The 21,046-nt window shown below is 48.2% G+C and overlaps 1 protein-coding gene across 4 annotated transcripts in view; it reads right to left on the reverse strand.

Moving 5' to 3' along the window:
* The window catches only part of TCOF1 (treacle ribosome biogenesis factor 1), a 926,286-nt gene that overhangs the window by 585,970 nt on the left and 319,270 nt on the right, over window positions 1-21,046 (reverse strand). For all 4 annotated transcript variants that reach the window (XM_069654046.1, XM_069654045.1, XM_069654047.1 and 1 more), the window contains exon 8: window positions 3,721-3,975. In XM_069654046.1, coding sequence (XP_069510147.1) covers window positions 3,721-3,975 — 255 coding nt within the window. The remainder of the gene's footprint in view (window positions 1-3,720; window positions 3,976-21,046) is intronic.

Below are 21,046 nucleotides of genomic sequence, written 5' to 3' on the forward strand. Positions count from 1 at the left end.
TAAATAAAGATTACCTTTACCAACCAGCCTGATTCCTGGTCCATTGTGACCTGGGGTATTTGAGAAGGGGTGTGCTATGAGTGGTATATCACTCAAAATATTAAACCTATATATATAATAAAATAAGCATGTCAGTTGTGCGCTGCATACTAGGCTGAGACCAGGGTGTATCGCCTGATTGAAATACTTAACAGATTGTAGAGCCCACTGAAAGGATCTCATTCTTAAGCGGGCCTCCGGCACCAGAAAAATGCAGGATGCCATGAGGCCGAGCAACCTTAAGAATTCGGAAGACTCTCGTATTTCATGACCATCTGAAGAATGTGACAAGCCCTCACCTTAGGTGGCGAGCACAACCCCAAGGCCGTGTCCAAAACTGCCCCTATGTACTGGAGCCGTTGGGAAGGTGTTATAGGAGACTTCTTGAAGTTGAGACAGAAGCCCAGCTTGTGAAGGGAGTGACAGGTGACGTTGAGATGATCCAAGGCTTGTTCGGGATAACACACCCTGATCAGCCAATCATCCAGGTAGGGGTAGATGTGAATCCCCCCCCTCTCACGAGATGCGCTGCCACCACCACCATGAGCCTGGTAAAAACCCTTGTGCGGAAGTGCACCTGAATGGCAGGACCCGAAACTTCTAGTGGAATCCGCCGACTTTGGGCCTGGAGGCATTTCCTGTGCTTGAGATGGATCGGCACATGAAACTAAGCATCCTGCAGGTCCAATGACACCAACCAATCAGGAAGTTGGAGGGCTTGAAGGATCTGAGAAAGAGTGACCATCTTGAACTTGTCCTTCCTGAGGAACTTTTTCAAGTAACGCAAGTCCAAGATGGGTCTCAGTTCTCCGTCCTTTTTGGGCATCAAAAAATAAGGGGAATACCAACCCTTGTTCCACTCCGCCACAGGCACTGGTTCTTAGCACCTTTCTCCAGCAGGGCTAAAATCTCCTGCACAAGGAGCGGATCTGGAACCTTCAAAGAGTGTTTCCCCGGTGGATTGTCGCGAGGCTGTTGGAGAAAAAAGAGGCAGTAACTGTGGGCTATTCTTTGAGATGCTGCGACAGCCTGCCCCCCCACCGGAGAACTATGAGCTCTGGCCTCAGAGCCGTTTAGCTGCGGCAGTGCCTGATGGCAAAGAGGCAGCTACCTGAGCGGCTTTGGCACCTCTACTATGTCCACCACGAGTGAACCTACGTTGGCCCCTTTGACTGGACAATGCCTTTCGCTTTTCCAAATGAGCACTTATAGCAAAAGGAAACACCCCTCCATTGCTGTCCACCCTGGGAGGAAAAGGCAGAGGTTGTCCGACAGCTGCGCCTAAAGATTTGGCAGCTGCCTTGGGGTCTGCAACTTCTCAAGGCTCTCGTCAGCCTTGCTGCCAAAAAGATACCACCCATCAAAGGGCATGTTGAGAAGACGGGCCTGCACATCGGGTGCAAAAACAGACTTCCGCAAGCACGCAAATCTGCGCATCACGGTGCTCGTAGCAATGGACCTTGGAACACTATCCGCAGTGTCCAACCCTGACTGAAGGGATTCAAACATGGCATCCTTGCCTTCCTGCACAATAGCTAGAAAGACATCCCTTTCTTCCCCTTCGTGAATCTGCTCTGCAAGTGAAATGCAATTCCACAGAGAGTGCGTACATTTTAGCCATGGGACAGGTGGAGTTGTCCGATTACAGCGCCATACTCCCAGCAGAAAATACCTTGCGCGCCCCCCCATGCGTTCATCGTCCCCATCAGGAGGGATGGTAGGGTACGCTGCCTGCTTCGAGGTGGCCGTAGCTGCCTGGACCATCAAACTCTCGGGAGTAGGGTGTGTGGACAGGTAGCTGGGGTCGCAACTGGATGGGCGGTATTTCCTAGACGACTTGTTAACCGCTGGAATAAACTCCGGGGCATTCCAAGTAGCAGCCACCCTCTTCTGCAGAGCCACAGAATGGCAACACCGGGTCAGTGGACGGACCCTGATCCAAGATGTCGGTAAGGTCATCCTGATCATAAGCAACCGGAGGCCTGGACCAACCCAGGTACTCTACAACCTTCAACCCAAGCCTCCAATAGGAAGATTCGGCATGATCACCAGGCTCTGGCTTCCCAAACTCAATCTCAGGAGACAGGTCTAGGCCACTGGCGGCATGCAAGGATTGACCCAGATCCTCAATCCGACTTTCCTCGGAAATGAGACATTCTAGAGCCCAAAGATGTCCCATAAGGAAGACCAAAGGGCACATCTTTCTCCTCAGACCCCTCTTACTCTTCAAAAATATTCTGGAGAGACTGAATGAACTCCGTTCTAGGGAGAGGAGTACACCTCATCAGGGACGGGTTTCACAGATTTAGACATAGCCTTCCTAGGAGGCGCAACAGCCACAGGGGGGTTACACCAGTAGATTCTGCCCAATAGGTGCCGACGGGTCCAAAGGTCTGACCGGGGGTAAGGACCCGATAGACTCCTCGGCGCAGACGCATTCTTCCACAACTTCACAGGCTTAGACGGTGTCGGTGGAGATGCAGACCGCGACCTGGAACGTCTCTGGCAATCCCGATGCCTTGTCCGAACGGGACCTCGAAGGCTCCCGGTGTTTATAGCACTGACTATCCGGGCTCGAGGGCGCAGGAGGATCGGGCTGAGACCGTTCCTTGCCGGCTTCAACTGAAGGCGCAGACGGAACTGTGCTGTGAGATTGAAATATTTTTAACATTTGCTCCCGAAAAGAGCCCCATTCCTCGGAGGGTAGAGGATTTGGTGGGGCATGACATTTTCTCGTCTTCCAACGAGGACAGGGAAGGCGAACAGTGATGCTGCTTCCGGGACTGCCTCGAAGAAAAGGAAGAGTGTCGAAAACCACTCTGGGACCTAGACCCCCCTGGACGTCTTCCGGACATCTTGGACCCACAGTCCTGACACTTCTTAAAGCCAGACCGCAGGGTCGTCGAGGTGGAAGAAGACAATCGCACAATACGAAGTAGAAGACACGAGGCGCACCGAGTTCTCGAAGCAAACACGTTTGCGGAAATAATGGAACTGAGGCTACGGGTGCAGCGCGTGCTACTTATAACATCTGATGACATCACAAGGCCATCGAGGGACATCGACCTGACGCAAAGACGCCCTCTGCGGAACAAATTTCCGAGGCAGCACAGCTGTGGACATTACATGTCAGATGAGGAATATGTTGGACACAATCCATTCGAAACACAATTATGCTGTTTGAGAAGGTTTAAAAATATGAATTTAACCAATGAGATGCGAATTGAAAAAGACAAATTACTTTTTGCAACAAAAGTACACTCAAGATTTACTTTGCTGCTACTGTTTAAAACATTTGCTTGCCATATGAACTCAGTTTTTTCAAAACCCTCCTCTGCCTCGGGACCATCCTTTGATGTACACATTTTCTACTTGGACATTCCGTTGTGTGCCTTGGCATTTTAATGGAGCATGTGTGTGACTAGCATAATTACTCCAACCACAGTATTCTTTTGAGGTTTTACTTCTCAATCATATGTTCAATGAAGTCACATTTTGTGAAGGCATAATTGTTAGACATCATACCATATTAATAAATGCACTGGTATTATATACACACAGACTAAATTATCCCTGCTAATCACTGCAGAAACAAAATATTAACACCTTTTTGCAGGTGTCTGTTCACATTTGCATACATCGCAACACTTTCCCATGAGCACAATACAGCAATCCACTCACCGGCTGAGTTTCTTCATCATCCTCACTGCTCGAAGAGTCGCTATCAGAACTGACCCCCTGCTGCTGCTTTACACTCACAGCGGCCTTTGCTGGTATCATCCCTTTGCCTGCAGCTGTAGCGTCTGGTTTAGGGGTGAGCTTGGAAGCTTTTTCTTGCACTCCCTTGGAGGAGATAGGAGTGCCAATGGGAGTTTTCGGCAATGCTGCTTTAGCCATGGGCGTTGCAGGTGGTGTGGCTTTATTGGCAGATTTTGTCTAAAAGGAAGAAATTAAAATGAAACATGGCCTACCAGTTAGGATTAGAGCAGAAGCACCAACACAGACAGTGAGTAGATTGAGCATAGCCAGAGAGGGGAAAGGGCCCAGGAGTAATTGTATTCAATAAACTTTTCGGAATCACAGCCATGTGGCCAGATTCTGAGAGGCCACCCTATTCTGCTGAAGAGGGACAAACTATTGTTTAGCCAAGTCATCTGACTAGTGTGACAAATTATAAATTACTCACCGTAGTGACTGTTGGGAAGGAGCCTAGTGCTTTTCTTCATTTCCAAACTTTCCAAGCGCTTTAGAATTATAAAGCGCTAACTGTTTTTGGGGCAAGATTCTGTTACTATTTCTAGACACCACAAAAGACCAGGGGATAGGGGGGCATTAATAGAATGCAGTTATTTAAATACAAGGCGGATTAGCTGAATGAATTTGTAAATGTTAAAGCTTATGCAGTACTGAGCACATGGCTCAAAAAATGCTCCCCCTCCCTTGCCGGAAAGAATGCAGCCTGTACTAAAAATAGACTAAGCCAACGAGTGGGGCCCAGCGAGCTCTAGCAGAGAGCACAAGTAACTTATCAGCTGTTCCTGTCAATTACAAGCCAACGGAGACTTTAAAAGATTCAGGGCACGACAGAATACTATGGGAACACAGGAACTTTTGCAGAAATTACTGGACCAGATCAAATATAAGTTTGAGTCAAGTGCTGAGAGTATGGCGTGAAGATGTGTTCATGTATGAATGTTTATAACATAGCAAATTATGTTAAATGTTAAAGGTATTTGTACCGAGCACCTTCACCAATGGAGTTGGTCCCCAGGCGCTGTGGCGGATCTGCAAACGAGAAGGTGGGATAGGTTAGGTGAAGCGCGAGTAGGTTAGTGAGGGGAGTGGTGTTCTGTTTGCAGCTTCAACTCAGTATACACCGGGTGCTGAGCTTTGGTGCGAGTCTCGGGTCGATGTCAGTCCTCGTGTGCGTCTGTGTTGTTGCAGTGTTGTGAAGTGCGTGCGGGATGTTGTGCGAGAGAAATCTGCAGAAATGCTGAGTTTTTTGTTAGTGGGTTGTATGAAGTTGCACATGTTAACATGCAGAACTCCGTCAGAGTGTGGCACTCGCCAATCGTCTCAATCTCATCAGTGTCGGCAAAGGTGTTACGCCTGGCAGGGTTTTAGTTTGTGTGAGGCACTCCCCATGCTGTTCTAACGCGCTCTGTAGGTGTTCCAATTGCTCCTCGCCGTTCTATTCTGGCAAGCTCTGTAGGTGTTCTAATGCTGATTGATTGATTGATTAATGTGGGTTGGGTGTCCATTCTCCTCCTTAGGTTCCTCGGGTGGTGTAGTTGACTCCTCTCACAATTTTCTATCTAGACGCGTCTGCTGGCGTTTTGGATATGGTACGTCCGGGAGGGAGTGGGCGAGTCATTTAAGGGCATTCGTCTCTGGCTGAGTATGTGATCAGTCTTTGGTGACCTCCTTTTGTGGCCATTTCCCATGATATCTTATGGTCCGTCATGGGGTCCGTTCTTTGGGTTCAGTGATTGTCTATTTTGGGAATGACCGAGGTTGGTGTTATTTTCATCGTTGTTTAACAGAGTGGGCATTCTAGTGCATCGCTGCTGTGGTTACGCTGTGAAGAGCCATGATTTGAGGAGTTTCCTGAATGCTAGGTGGTTTGTTGTGTTCCGTATATTATTAGGTAGGTCATTCCAGGATTTCGGTGCCGGTGAGAGAAAGAGGAACCTCTGAGTTTTCTTCTGTTATAGGGTTTTGGTTCCAGGCGGATGTCGGTGCTTGATCTCCGTGTTCCTGTTGGTTGATGTGGGTGTAGTTTATTGCTTAGGAATTCTGCACCTTGTTTGTGTATTGCTCTGTGCGTGATGCACATGGGCTTGAACTTTATTCATTGTCTCAATGGTAGCCAGTGTAGTATTTTTAGCGCAGGTGTGATGTGTTCTCTTCTGGGTAGCAGGAGGAGTCTGGCTGCCGCATTTTGTATGCGTTGTAGTTTTTAGGTCGTTCGGGCATGCCCAGGTATAGGTTATTGGCGTAGTCTACTCTGGACATGATCAGAGCGATGAAGGCAAGTGTTTTGTTGGCGAACGATAGGAACGGTAGGATCCTTTTTGCTGCTCGCAGAAGGAAGAAACATTTCCTTGAGTAGTGTTTACTTGTGGCTCTAGAGAGGTTCTTATCCATTAGGACCCCTAGGTTTTTTACAGTTGATGGTGCTGGTGTGGTGCCGAGCTCTCTTGGCCAGAGAGCCTGATTTGTTGGTTTGGTTTACCAGTTTGACGAAAGTCTCCACTGATATTTCTGGGAAGCTTCGTAGCTTGTTTGGATGTTCCTCGTCAGTGTCGGTGGGGTTTGAGGTGTGATCGCTTGGCCTGTTTTGCATGGTGTGTTGGATGGAGGTTATTTTGTTTTTGAAGTGGTCTCCTAGGTCATTGCAGAGTTTCATCGATGGAATTGGCGTGTTGTTGCAGCCCAGTGTTTTTTTTTTAATTTCGTTTATGATTTTGAAGAGTTCTTTTTCAGCGTTTGATGCTCTGAAGATTGTTGTCGTAGTGTTTCCTCTTCACTTTTTGTATTTCCTTTTTATATGAGCAGATCTGTTGCAGGAATTTAATTTCAATGTGTTTGCAGTGGTGGTGTTGGTCCTCCATTCAGATTCTAGTTTTCGGTTTTTTCTTTTCATGGCGCCGATTAGTGGGGTGAACCCTTTTGCGGTTTTCTTACGTGATGGGGTGAAGGTTTTTTTTTGGCAATGTCGTCTAGAGTTGTTGCGATACAGGTATGGAGTAGGGCAACTTTGTCTAGGTCAGCTTCTTACATGGTTGTGTGTGGTTTGTTGAGTTCCAGGAGCTCGGTTAGGTTGGATTTTTTTATGGTTCTCCAATTTCTTTTCATCATGATCTGTGGTTTTTCTTGTTGCTTTTTTGTTGGCGCAGCCGTTGCGATTATGAATGAAATGAGGTGGTCGCTCCAGACTATTTGAATTGGGGATGCCGTGGTGATGAGATCCTGGTTGGCGAAGATTGCGTCAAGTGTGTGCCCTGCTGAATGTGTTGCTCCTTTGACTAGTTTTAGGTTCATGGCTGCTAGTTGGGCGGTTAAGGATTTCTGTGTGGTTGTGGTTTCTTCGTTGAACCAGATGTTGAAATCTCCGAGGAGGATCAGATGATTATACTTGATGGCCAGGATGGCGATTGCTTCTGTGAAGGCATCTATGAAGGTCGCATCGTAGGTTGGTGGTCTGTATATCAGTATCAATTTCAGGTTAGTTTTGGGGTTTACAGATAGCCGTAGTATTAAGGCTTCGCATTTATCGATGTTTAGTGGATCTTCCATTTTGATGACCAGCTCCTTGTGAATGATTGCTATCCCCCCTCTTTTGGATTTCCTGTTTGCTTGGATGCATTTGAAGTCTTCAGGCAGGCAGCTGTTGAGGGTGATCTTGTAGTTGTCTAGCCATGTTTCAGTTACAAATAGTATGTCTATGCCTCCTTCTGATCGGAGGTCGTATATTTCGGTTGAATGTTTGGACATTGACCTTGTGTTTATTAAGTTACAGTGGATTCTCTCTGGGTGTGATTTTGTTTTGTTATTCGTTCAGGTTTGTAGTTGTCCGGTCATGGTGTTTCCGCATTGATGCTGGCAGGATGAAGAACGGCGACAGCTGCTTCTTCATTGAAGCGGTCCAGTAAGTTGATAACAGGACTGATCAGTCGCAGCGTTTAATGCTGTTCGGTTTAAGATCAGCGATGGCTGCTTCTTCATGGAGTACGATTGTTAGGTCGGAGGTAGCATGGTTGGTTGTCGGGGCTTTGTCGTGTTGTGTGGGATGTTGTGGCGATTGATGGTGCCTTTCTGTTCTTGTGATGTAAGGGGTAATGGGGTTGGAGCCATCCCACTCTTGTTGAGTGCACCTGTCTTTTCTGGGTGTTTCGGGAAATTCTTTGTATGTCTCAAGGTTTCCGTGTTGAGGTGTCGGTGTTCTGTGGTTGTCGCGAGGTAAGGTGTGAGGTATAGGGATTTTTCTCTTATGAACTTTGTTCCGGTTAGGACTGTTAGCTGTGTTTCCTTCCAATGAGGCTGCTTATTCTGGGTTCTGTCAGTGTTGTGTGTTCACGTCCCTTGTTGCACGTTCTGGTTCTCCTTCTCGGCGTCCTTTTCTGTGTTGGGCTATTTTTCAGTTTAAGGTGCAGACTTAGTAGGGTGGTTGGTCCTTTATGCTGTGTTGTGCAGGCGCGGTAATCTTGGTTTTTCCTTCTCTGGATGCGCTAGGGTGCTCTCTGGCTCAGTTTGTCCTTTCTGTCGTTGGGTAGGGTGTTTCCTGAGGGTGCACTGTTGGGGAGGGTTATGGGCGTTAGATGGTCTGGTGGAATGGGACTCAATTAAGCTAGGTAGTGATGGGTTTCCGAGCTAGGCACAGTTGGATAAGGGGCCCTTTGTAATGGGAGAAAAGCTTACGCCTAAGAAGGTGACAGAGTTCTGGGCCTAATACAGCTAGATTTGAGGGTCAGCTGAACAGTGGAGCACGATACCAAGCACAGCTTGACCCGAGGGTCCCGCACCGTAGGAAAGAGGCCCATGCCTAGGAGAGGCACAGGGTATCAGACTAAACAACTATATTTGAGTGTCAGTTGAGGCAGTGGAGCACGATACCAAACACAGCTAGATCTGGGAGTCCTACACAGTGGACGTCTCCCTGAACGCGGTTCACCGCAGTGAGCTAGCCATTTAGGTTCAGGGGGGACATGTACTAGTTACGGAGTGAGTTTGAGGGGCGCAGCTAGGACTTACTCCCTTAATGCAATCCGGCCACAGAAGTCCTGCTAGAGTTGAGACAGGCCTCTCAATGCAGTCCGAGTATCAGACAAGGCGATCTGGAAACAAAATCTAACTGGATTTGAGACACCTGTGTAGTGGGAGGGCGGCCCATCACTGCAATCTAAACATCATACGGCGCAATTTGGACAGAACCCCTGCTAGGCTGGAGAGACCTGTATAGTGGGAGAGAGGCCTATCAATGCAATATGAACATCATACAATGCCGTTTGGGGACAGAACCCCTGCTAAGCTGGAGAGACCTGTATAGTGGGAGAGAGGTCTATCAATGCAATCTAAATATCATATAATGCAGTCTGGACCAAAAGCCCCACTAGGTTTGAGAGACCTGTGTAGTGGGAGGGCGGCCCATCAATGCAATCCAAACATCATACAATGCAATTTGAAGACAGAACCCCTGCTAAATTTGAGAGGCCTGTGTAGTGGGAAAGAGGCCTATTGATGCATACTAGGCGACAGGCCTATCAATGCAGTCTAAATATCTTATAATGCAATCTGGACACAAGAGCCCGACTAGATTTGAGAGACCTGTGTAGTGGGAGAGAGGCCTATCAATGCAATCTAAATATCATACAATGCAGTTTGGAGACGGAACCCCTGCAATATTCGAGAGACCTGTATAGGTCTATACAGAGAAAGGGGGTCTGTGCCTAGCCAGATTGGTACAATATTAAATTATTATTCGTTTTGAAGGTGAGGTAAAGAGGGATGCAGGGGGGGGGGTAATCACTTTGTTTACTATGGGTTTGGTAAGTGGCTTGGAATCTAGGGTAGAGTAGTAGTTCTACTCCTGACCCAGGCCACTCCTACCTTACTGGTCCTTGTGGATGATGGTTGACGGCTGGCCACTGCTTCCCCTGTAGACAACTGCCGACACTTCCTGGACCCTCCTCCACTGGAGCCGCCCTTGGCCGTAGGGCCCTTAGCCGATGGGATGCACGGGTAGAGGGCTGCCCTGGGGAGACCAGTGATGAAGGCTGAGAGGGCCAATGAGAGCGGGTTGGGGGAGGGGAGGGAAACCAGTGAGATAGTGCGGGGTGGGAGTGGGCACTGGGGAGTTGGAAAGGCCTTGGGCCTGCACTAATTTGAAGAAAAAGGCGGTCCTAGGAGAGCCTTGCCACTCACCAAGCTCCTCTGGAAATGGGTACGAGGTCAAGGACTAAAAGGGGCTCACCCACTCACCTGCACGGCCCGGATAGAAGTGGTGTGCAGGTCGAGGTGGGGTAAACACGATCTGTGGAGCCTATCAGGGCCAGTGGGAGGGAGCGGAGGAGGGCACAAGGGAAAGCTGGAAGGGACGCGGCCTGCGCCGGGGAGCGGGCAGGGGCCTTGGGCACTACAGGGGCACGAGGTCAAGGCCTAAAGGGGGTCACCCACTCACCTGAACGGAATATAGCAAGAGGAATTCCACAAGAAGCGTTTCCACCCACTGCATTTGGCTTTTCCTTGCCTACCCCTCTCCCAACACCTTGCCTGCAGTTGCCCTTCTGCATGTATGCAGTAGCAGATCTCTCAAGATTCCTGTGACAATGCTTGAGAAGGCCAACTAGTCTTGTTTTTACTTGGAAGTCTGGGACTTGTAGTTTTACCCATCTTTGAAGTGGGAAAGAAAAACACAAGAAGTCCCAGAATCCAAAAGGGAGAAAATCCGGACTGAATAACCTGCTTATGCATGGCCAACAGAAGTTTGAGTGCTCTGTACTGGGTGGTCTGATAACTCCCCATGTCAATTTTACAGTCCTGAGCTTTATTTCACAAAAAAAAACAAAGAGTACTCTTGGAGATGCAATCTCGGTTATTAACTTTAATTGAACCAACGCCGACAATTAATTTTTAAATGAAAGCAATGTGCAGGAGAGGTGGCTTCTAAAGTACATCAAGCAACTAACTCTACATTAATAGATCATAAAAGATAGGCGAAATGGCTACATCATAGCACTAACGAAGCAAATTAATATAAGTTATTTTTTTAAACTAGGGTACACTCAGAACTTATAAGACGTTGCATCCAAGTACTTCAACTTCAAAATTGCAGGAGCCAAACCACTATTCTCACCTCCCCGACAGCATGCCAGTTGTGGTCACGCCTGCAAAAGCCCGGAATGTGCTGCAAAATGTCACCTCTACAGAGCCGCATAAAAGTAAAAACGTCCCTTTTTTGTTTCCATTGTATTTCGTTTCAAACATGGGCAGAAAAAAGTTGGCTCTTAGTACACCTGACCTTACAACACATTTGCAATGGAACGGCGGGATCTCGAATAACTGGCGTCTTCATTAGGTGTAGATAAATACGAGGTAATGGATGGTACAATTGCTTGTCCCACCTGAGAAATATTTATGCTAAACAAGAGCGACAATGCACTGGCAGCAAAGTACCTTCATCAAAGTACCGCTTTCTGCACGAGACGCTGTTTTGCCTTGTTGATACGGACACAAGAGTATTGTGGACCAGTGAGCAAAAAAATGTTCACAAGTGTTGGGTTACGCCCCCAAAAGGGCTGGACTGTGTAATTCTACAGAGCGTGCTTGTAGCGCACCCACCTGCAGCGAAGTACCGCTTCCTGCACAAGACGCTGTTTTGCCTTGTTGACACGGACTATTGTGGACCAGTGAGGTACCCAAGACTGCCTGCCTCTAGCAATACACTCCAAGTTTCTTTTCATCTGAAAAGATTCACTTTGCTTTTGGCGGTTTGCTTGTTAGCAAAATAAAAATTCCCAAGTGTTGCGTTACGCCCCCCAAAAGGTCTGGACTGTAATTCTACAAAGCGTGCTGACGCACAACCGCATGCATGCAGTGAAGTACCTTCCTCAAAGTACTTCTTTGCCCGGCGCAGTTGAGCGTAGTTCCACCTTTTGGTTCTACTTGTAAATTGGAAAGAATGTTAAATAACTTAATTAATCTGGGCAAGTCCCTTTTGCAGTTCTCAAGCGTATAAGTCTATGTTTAATCACTTATAATCGAGTATGCCTGACGTGCCCTGGTTACATCAAAGATGGCTGCCACAGGTACCTTGCATGCAATGTGAAGGTGACGAACGGAGACCCGAAGGGAAATGGAGGAGGCACCCCGATAACCGGGGCAGGGGCCTTCCTCCTTGCGCTCTCTCTCGTCCCTCCCCCCGCGGGGGCAGGGGAGAGGGCGGCAAGAGGCAGAAAAAGAGCGCCAAGCGCTGCAAAAGCCCGCGAAGGGCAACAAAAGGGGAGGAGCTTGGGATTCATAAGCGGCAGGCGCCCGGCACAGGAGCACTTGCAGCTCTTCCAGCAGCCGGGCGCCCGCCAAGCATGAGAGGATTTTCGTCCTTCCATTTTTGTTTCCAGTGGGACGCCCGCCTTCAGAGGACTTCGTTTTGGTTCGAGTTGATCCTGCTGCCGTTCCGGGATGGAAGAGCTCCGGGTGCAGCGTTCGTGGAAGGAGGGTCCGTCCATTCGTGAGCGGAGCGAAGGAAGGAGAGGATACGATGGAGCGTTGTGGCGAGGGGCGAAACACCAATGAGCCAGATCAGGGTAAGGAGTTGTCGGCCATACAAGAGTGCAGCCGTGGCAAAGAGTAGGATCGGGGAACAGGTAGTAAGCATATTCCTCGGTGCTACCATTAAGTACGGCCTTGGTTGGGTAATGATAATATAATATGGGGGCGGGGATGGTGTGGAAGGATGAGTCAAGTTTTGATATTACACATCCACCCCCGGGACTACATACACCGAAATGCAGTGGGCAAAAGCGCCAAGGCACAGGTATAATGTGGGTAAGGTAAGCGAATGAAGTGGCAATAAGGTGCCCAGCTGGCGAGTCTGTTTTGGTGGCCGTAATACGGTGGAAGTAACGGGCGGATGGGTGACGGGAAGTATGTGCTCAACGGGTCCAGCGGGGCTGGTCGGTGTTGTTGCAGCGGTCGCACTACCGAAATTCTGGAGACCCCTGTGCGGCTATAGGTTAGGGGGCGAGTGAGGTGAAGCCACGCGGCCAATGGCGGCGAGGCAGTAGGCTGTACGGCAGGTACAAGTTCATCACACGTGTGGCATTATACTATGAATTAGGTTTTTCCCAGGAACGTGAACGTGGCGATTCGTTAAAGATATATATATAAATAATAACGACGTTGAATATATATGTAACGTGTAGAGTATACTGCCAACAAGGACACGAGTAGGTAGTAACAAGGGGCTCTTAGATCAGAAGCCACGGGGAGTAGGAGATGTGCAACGGGACATCAAGGAGATATTTAAACAGTTAGTGCGCGATTTCGGCCTTCACTGGACACGGATTTGGGGTTTACTTGGAATCGCCGGCATCGAAGCAATTCGGGTGCGGGCGCCAGAGATAGGAAGGGGGAGGCGGGGAATACCGCATCCTGGCAGATGGGTGGGGCAAATGGTGGGACACCCCACCGATCGCGTTTGGGGACCTCTGGGCGAACGACGTTGGGCACAGCATTCAAAACTAGGGCGCGCTTAGGTCGACAAACAGGAACAGGAAAATGCGCGCGATGGGAGTGGGAATTGCTGTTACAGGCAATATTGAGGGTTAGGAGGAAGCGTTCCAGGGAAGGAGATGGCCAGTTGCAGTGAGGAGGGAGCGGAACTCACCAGAGTGTTGCAAAGAGAAAGGTAAATACCACTGCTAGGGAGTTATGGTGCTGGACGCGGGTGCAGCCACTGTAATCAGGCAAGGGGCGTCTTAAAACGAGGTGAATATCTGAAGAAGTGGATGTTTTGTCTGAAATGTATAGCGTATTGGGCTCTCTCTAGTTTGTTCAGGAATCAGCACTGGGGGCACGCGTGACGGGGGCTTAAGTATAGCAACGTTACTTATTACCTAAGGTTTGACAAATTCCACGGTGTGGGGCAAACCGTTCTTGCAGGGGTTTTCATGAATAGCAAGGGGTTTAATAGAGAGGCGCGAGGCGACCCCAGAGCCCTGTCTACATGCACAGATTGCGGTTCCCGCGGGCTCCCCAAGGGAATGCAAATCTACAGGCGAACGCAATGCGGTCGTGCGAGTTGTATTGTCTAATTGCCTGCAAGTTGCATATTGAAGGCATTTGCCGTTTATTACTAATGGGGAGCGGTCGGCATGATGGGTGAATTGGAATTATGTGGTTCAACGTTGGCAGTGCAAAGTAAGGGGTGGCCTAGAGATATTCGGCGCTCTGGTGTGAGCTTCAGTGTCACGGCTTATGCGCTGTATTAGTGTCCCACGTGGGGAACGCAGGCTAGGTCGACCTAGTGAGTGTCCCCACTTTCAAACGGGACATTTTGGATGCATTACGATTAGATTGCAATCTCTTTCTCTCAACTGGAATGACAAAGTCACAATGCCCCACCCCAGCCACCCACCCAGGAACGCCAGTTCCTTTATCTTTTCAGTTCTAGACGAAAGTGATTACTTTGGAGTGAGCATTCCCTCGTGACCGGAATGGTGTGATCTTGGACAAATCCCATTGGGGTCATTTGAAACGGGGTGCGGGGAATGGGTGGAGGAAATACAAGGGGCAATGCTTTATCGCATCGATTTGAAGCATGCTTCAGTTCATTTTCCAGGACAGAAAAAGCTGAGAATATTCGAGGGGCAGGGTTGACAGGTTTCTTTGAGCACTACATCTGCGTTTTACGTAGCACGGAAGGGTAGACAGGGTGCTGTGGCTGTGCACTGCTTTCTTGGCGGCGTACCAAGAGGACAGGCACAGCAGAAAGGATAAGGTAATTAATGCGGTGCTGAGTACCCATAGTCTATGTCCCAATGGGCTTCGGGCGCTGCACATTTGAATTGATTTTAATGGTGGGCAGAGTTCTCCCCATTGCCTCGCTTTATAGGTCTGAATCCCCGAATGCATCAACAAGCATTGAAAAAGCCTGCAGGTTGGGCCTCGGTGTAGCTAAGAGGTGGACCTTTTCCATGCAATGCCGCACCATTATGAAGGATAAAGAGTTTTTAAAATGGATTCATTTATTTGGCGTAGGTTATTGCGGTCAACACTTGCACGCTTCCAGGGCCGCCGTGCCAGTTTAATGTGACAATTAAGGGTAATTACACTCAGAATGACTCAGAGCTGCCGCCATAAGCATAAGTTTAAGGTCTAAGATTAGGAACCTTTTTGTGGGATAATACGGTTTCAGGCTTCAAGGCTGAAAGACAATGGAGCCCGGCAGAGGCAAACTCAGCCTTTTTATCCTTCCGAGGTTGATAAATGAGCACCACACGGGTCAATAATAAGCAGCGCTCAGACACCGGAGGGTTTGTAGCGCTGTAGAAATGCTAAATTAGTTTAATTTTTATTTTTAGGTTCAGCGTCCTCTTGGTCTTTGGAAATTCAATGGGTTTGATGCGGGGAAAACGAGAGCCAGGCACAATCTTTACATCAAGTGATAATTTTTCAGGTGAGGTCAGCTCAGGGGGAGCAGGCTGGACTTGGAAGCAAGATGACACAGAGCAACAAAAGTTTGATCCCATGTTAGCGCTTGGGAACCTCTGGGTATTAAGCGCATTAGAAAAAACCTATCCTCCCACCAACGTTCCAAATGATATAAAGCAGGTTAGGAGAGGATGGGAGAATAGGCCGGGGAGGCAATAAGGGCACGGAGGTAGATGGATACCCTTGTAGGCAACCATATCTGGGCAGATTCTAGTGGGCATGGGATGGGACATATCTAAATTGGCCAGGGGGTGAAGGTTGCTGGGGCACTCAGGTCAGTGGCCGATCCACCGAGGTCAATGCACAGGAGGGCATACCCTATAAAACAGGTTGTCCAGGCTGGGCCATGGTGGGGTACCTTATCACCGCAGGGCCTGGTAGTTGCAAGGGCATTGATGCGGGGGTGAGGGCTCAGGCTAGCCATTGGGCTGCAGAAGTGGTCAGGAAAGTTACTAATACACAACGCAATATATTGGGCTTGCGCACATGGGTCAGTTCGGTGGAATCAATATAACACCACTAGTATGTGGCAAAAGGTGGGATAAGTTGAACCAAAAGACAAGTCAGTATGTACAGTAGCTTCGTGTATAGACTCCACTACTCGGGAGTCGGACCAGCGCCTCTTGGGAGCCTAACACGGCAGGGGCGTCTGGTGGTGGCAGCGAGGGCTCCGCTTCCTCGAACAAATGGCTTTCTCTCAGCCCGAAAACACCTGCAAGGGCAGGGAGGTATCAGGCACGGAGGGTTGAGAGAGTTGTGCCTACGAAGGAGATGGTTGGATAATGCAAGGAACGGAGTCGGACCAGCGTCTCTTGGGAGCCTAAAAACGGCAGGGGCGTCTGGGGTTGGCAACGAGGGCTCAGCCTCCTCGAACAAATGGCGCTCTCTCGCCCCTAAAAAACACCTGCAGGGGCAGGGTGTTACCAGGCACGGAGTGTTGGGAGAGTTGTGCCTAGTAAGGAGATGGTTGGAAGAGAAGGAGGCAGTTGGCTTCAAAGCAGTGGCAGAACCAGGAGCCGGTGGTGCGAGAGCAGGTCAAGGAGGATGGAAAGGTGGGGGGGGGGGGCTGAGGTACCCCAGGATCAGGCACAACTGGCAAAGGTGACATCCCTGGTCAAAGAAGGATAGAAGGACTGGCACCGGGCAGCAAGGTGTACACAGAACTTTCTAGAGTTACAAATTAGGAAAAGGGGGAGCCACGGTGGGCGGTAACCCACCTTTGGCGTGGCGACCAATGAGAACAGAAAGACTCCGAATGAGCCATTGCTAAACCGGAAGGGGCTTCGCCCATTCTGGACCGCGCCTCCTGGGAGCCTAAACGGCGGGGGTGCCTGGCGGTAGCAATTGGGGCTCAGCTTCCCCCCAACAAACGGCGCTCCCCCAGTCCGCAAATACCTGCAGGGGCAGGCGGTTCTCAGACCCGAAGGTCTTGGGGGAGTTGGGCCTGCAATGGACATGGATAAAAAGGGGGAAGCAGGACGAGGAGCAGTCGCCGCATCTTTGGAGCTATTTTCAATATCTGTTTGCTGTGGTTATAGATGTGTGAAAATAAATCTGCGGCCTTGTTATGCCAAACCAAAGGAAAATGTCTCATTCAGCACCTTACTGGAGGGGAAAGGAAAGGGGCTGGCAAGAATGAGTAATGGGTGATGCATATGGTATAGCTGATGGACAAATGCCCAGGTTATGAAGGTGACGAACGGAGACCCGAAGGGAAATGGAGGAGGCACCCCGATAACCGGGGCAGGGGCCTTCCTCCTTCCGCTCTCTCTCGTCCCTCCCCCCGTGGGGGCAGGGGAGAGGGCGGCAAGAGGCAGAAAAAGAGGGCCAAGCGCTGCAAAAGCCCGCGAAGGGCAACAAAAGAAAGGGGAGGAGCTTGGGATTCATAAGCGGCAGGCGCCCGGCACAGGAGCACTTGCAGCTCTTCCAGCAGCCGGGCGCCCGCCAAGCATGAGAGGATTTTCGTTTCCCACCCTCCCACCCTACAGCTGAGGCAGAGCCTGGACGTCGTTGTCGCAGGAGGACCAGGCGGTGTTGTGGCGACCAATGAGAACAGAAAGACTCCGAATGAGCCATTGCTAAACCGGAAGGGGCTTCGCCCATTCTGGACCGCGCCTCCTGGGAGCCTAAACGGCGGGGGTGCCTGGCGGTAGCAATTGGGGCTCAGCTTCCCCCCAACAAACGGCGCTCCCCAGTCCGCAAATACCTACAGGGGCAGGCGGTTCTCAGACTCGAAGGTCTTGGGGGAGTTGGGCCTGCAATGGACATGGATAAAAAGGGGGAAGCAGGACGAGGAGCAGTCGCCGCATCTTTGGAGCTATTTTCAATATCTGTTTGCTGTGGTTATAGATATGTGTGAAAATAAATCTGCGGCCTTGTTATGCCAAACCAAAGGAAAACGTCTCATTCAGCACCTTACTGGAGGGGAAAGGAAAGGGGCTGGCAAGAATGAGTAATGGGTGATGCATATGGTATAGCTGATGGACAAATGCCCAGGTTATGTATAACGCACACCTCGATTATGCTTACCCCCAGCTTTAACAGTAAAGATGCACCACAAACGCGACTAGACGAGTGTCCAATTGCCTCCAATGTGAACCTACCCAATAACTCACTCAATCTGCCTTTACCCTTTGGAAGTACATGCTTGCCAGATTTTTGCATTCTTCAAATTGCGTCCCTGAGCGCTTCCATCGAACTGCTCTATAATGTTTCGATGCTGCACTTGTTCTCTGATTCCATCTTGCTTGCAGCTGATGGCACTAAGAATGCAAAATCTTTTGGACCACCAATACACATGGCAAGCGTTAATCATATGGTCTATGAATGATGGCAATGATTACCATGTCCCCATTCATGCAAGACAAGTGTATCCCCTATATCTATTTGTAGTGAAAATCCACATCAAAACGATATTTCTTCAATAAGCAGTGCTTCTGGTGAAACTTTGCAGTATGTACATCCAACCCCGCACCAACGTTCTAAGGCGTTCTCAAATCATCCGCCTTTGTCGGCTACACCCATGATGTTGGAAATAACCCTTGCTGCGATTAACACCACTATTTTGTGTGTTTACATTATTAGAACAGCTGGACGAAAAGCACAGAACTTGCAGATTAATTCCATATATGAGTGGATCGCGACCTTAAACTCTCTCCCCGTTCCAACTCCTTCGTCCCGTCTGATAGCTATCATCATCCCAGATCCCATAATCTATCCCACTGTGCCTGCTTTTTCTGACATCATCCGACCCCTTGATGGCTCAAATTACAGTCCCAAACCTCAATTAGGTGATGTCTCGTGGGTGAGCATACCATCAGACCCAGAGGTCTTGCCCCAAGAGATTACAAACGAGACAAGCAAGGCTGGTCCTGATATTGAAATATCCTGTCTGCCAATTCCGCCCTCCCCTGAATCTCTTCCTATCCCTCGAAAATGTAAAAAGCAAACAAAAAAGAAAAATCGATGCCCCGTCAACCTTTGATGAAAAAAATCCAAAAACATGGCTGCCCCCAAGATAACAAAACTCCAATGCAACCTTTTATAAAGCGGTTTCCACAAGCTCGAATTTAGAGTCCGATATTGTCAAAAATATCTCTCCAATACAACATGATGTTGCAGGGAACGTATTAGTCACTCCAGTTCAAGGTTTGCACCACTCCCCCTTAAGCAATCTCGTTAATGCCTTGGCACACCCTGTTGCAGATACCTTACCAAATACTCTACCATCTACATCAAATGAGCTGATAGTCAACGCTCCACAAGCGCACACTGCTCATGCTTCAACAGCCAGGAATTCTCTTGACACACATTTACACCTTGAGCATATAAAGTCTACTATCGACGAGTATTTAAAATCGAAACTACCAGTGATGAATTGCCTTCATGAAAAAGTCTGCCATACATCATCTCTGGACAACATGAGAGAGATGGTAGACAAGTATTTACAAACCAAACTTCTACCTACTGCTCCATCTGTCTTGAGCTCGTTTGGAATCATCAGCCCGTCCTTCCTCTTGCTCCTCTATTTGATGGCTGTCAACCTCTGATCAAAAATTTCAATAAAGATCCTTCCAACTCCAACATGGTAGCAATACAAATAAAGAATATTGTTGATGCCTTTTTGATGAACAAGCAAATGTGAATTCGAGCAACACCTGAATGGATCAAATGAGTGACGTCTCGTCACATGATCCTTTGGACACAGGCAACGAAATGTGCTGCTGATAACTCCAATGCCACTGACCCCAATCAAGCTTCACAGACGTGGAGGCCTTTGGGCGCCTCCATGCCTACCAGAATGCCTTTTTCCCTTTCTTCATTGCCCCAGGTCTCACACACCAAGACATCTAATAATTTTATTGAAAAAAGAAAAAAGAAATACTTCCATCATCCAATAAACCTGCCTCAAATTGTTATTCCCTTATTATGAAGTGGAGGAGGCAAATTTCCCTTGTATGATCTTAACAATGTATTCTGAACATATTTAACAATGTGGAGACCCTAGAGAATGTGACCTCAGATGACATTGATCTTGTTGAGTTCATACCTGGCCAGGATTTTACTGTGGTGCTATTATGGATCCCATAAGGATTGCAAGTCATCTGGAATGCGAAATTATCAATCTTTGACATGGGTTTTCTTATCTCCCAAGTTCCCGATAGATCGCAAACATTGTTCGCCCCCATGATTCCCACTCTAACTGGGTCTAATTAATTCACAGCTCAGTCACGTACTTCGCATTCTACAACTATGTAGTTGGAACACAAGGGGGCATGTACATCTTCAGAATTCAATGAACAACTTTATGCACCCCTATGATGTTCTGGTCTTTCAAGAGACATGGCTGACTACATCGCCAATATGGGATAACTATACCATTTCTTTTGCACCTGCTAAGAAAGGAGATAAGGGACGACCCACTTCAGGCCTCTTGGTGGCGGTTAGTTTGAGTTCTGTTTATTCCAATGAACCTTGGGTTGCATTTGACACCTATATACAATTGGTTAAACTAATTGGTCCATGTGGCAATATTGCCCTATTAAACATCTATCATAACCCTTTGAGACTTCCTAACCATATATTTTTCCAAGAGTTGTCTGATATGTTAGAGAAAGTCGCTCTTTCAAAAGACATTACAGCAACCATATTAGCTGGTGATATCAATAGAGATTGCTTAAAACTAAAAAACGATGTTGCCATGCAAGAGGCATCCACTCACGATTAACCAGGCTAGAAGCCAGTTTTCTTGGTCGCCCAACAAGCTCTACGATCTTAATAACCTTGTTGCCCGACTGCCACTTGCCAATATGAAGTTAGAGAACACTAATCTTCAAAAATGTCATATCATAATCATGAAATAAAAGCAAGTAATCCATTTACACTTTCAATATAGAATTGCATAATAAGAGAGCCATGTAGGGAAAAGAACCTAAGACATTACTATCTTCTTCTATTTATCTATTTGAAGCCCTAAACGGCCAAATGTAGGTATATGAACTGAGTTTGTGCACACAGAGCCACCCTTTTTCAGCACGATAGTGAAATCATGCTGCATACTCTTGCATCTAAAAGATCTGCTGATATTTGGAAGCTTCTCAACTATGCAAATTTTTCCAATCAACTTGGATCCCAGGCAAACGGAGTACAAGAAGATCAATGGATCTTGCATTTTTCTAAGATGTATGCCGATCCTCTGACAATTTCACATACACTATGCAGACTAAGACAAAGTGGCTTCTAGATTGCAACACTGAATCCATCATCCATTATATAAAACTTGCTAATAAATCTA

The sequence above is a fragment of the Ambystoma mexicanum genome, chromosome 3q (genome assembly GCF_040938575.1).
Source record: "Ambystoma mexicanum isolate Mex_15411 chromosome 3q, UKY_AmexF1_1, whole genome shotgun sequence".
In the NCBI taxonomy this organism is placed as follows: Eukaryota; Metazoa; Chordata; class Amphibia; order Caudata; family Ambystomatidae; genus Ambystoma; species Ambystoma mexicanum.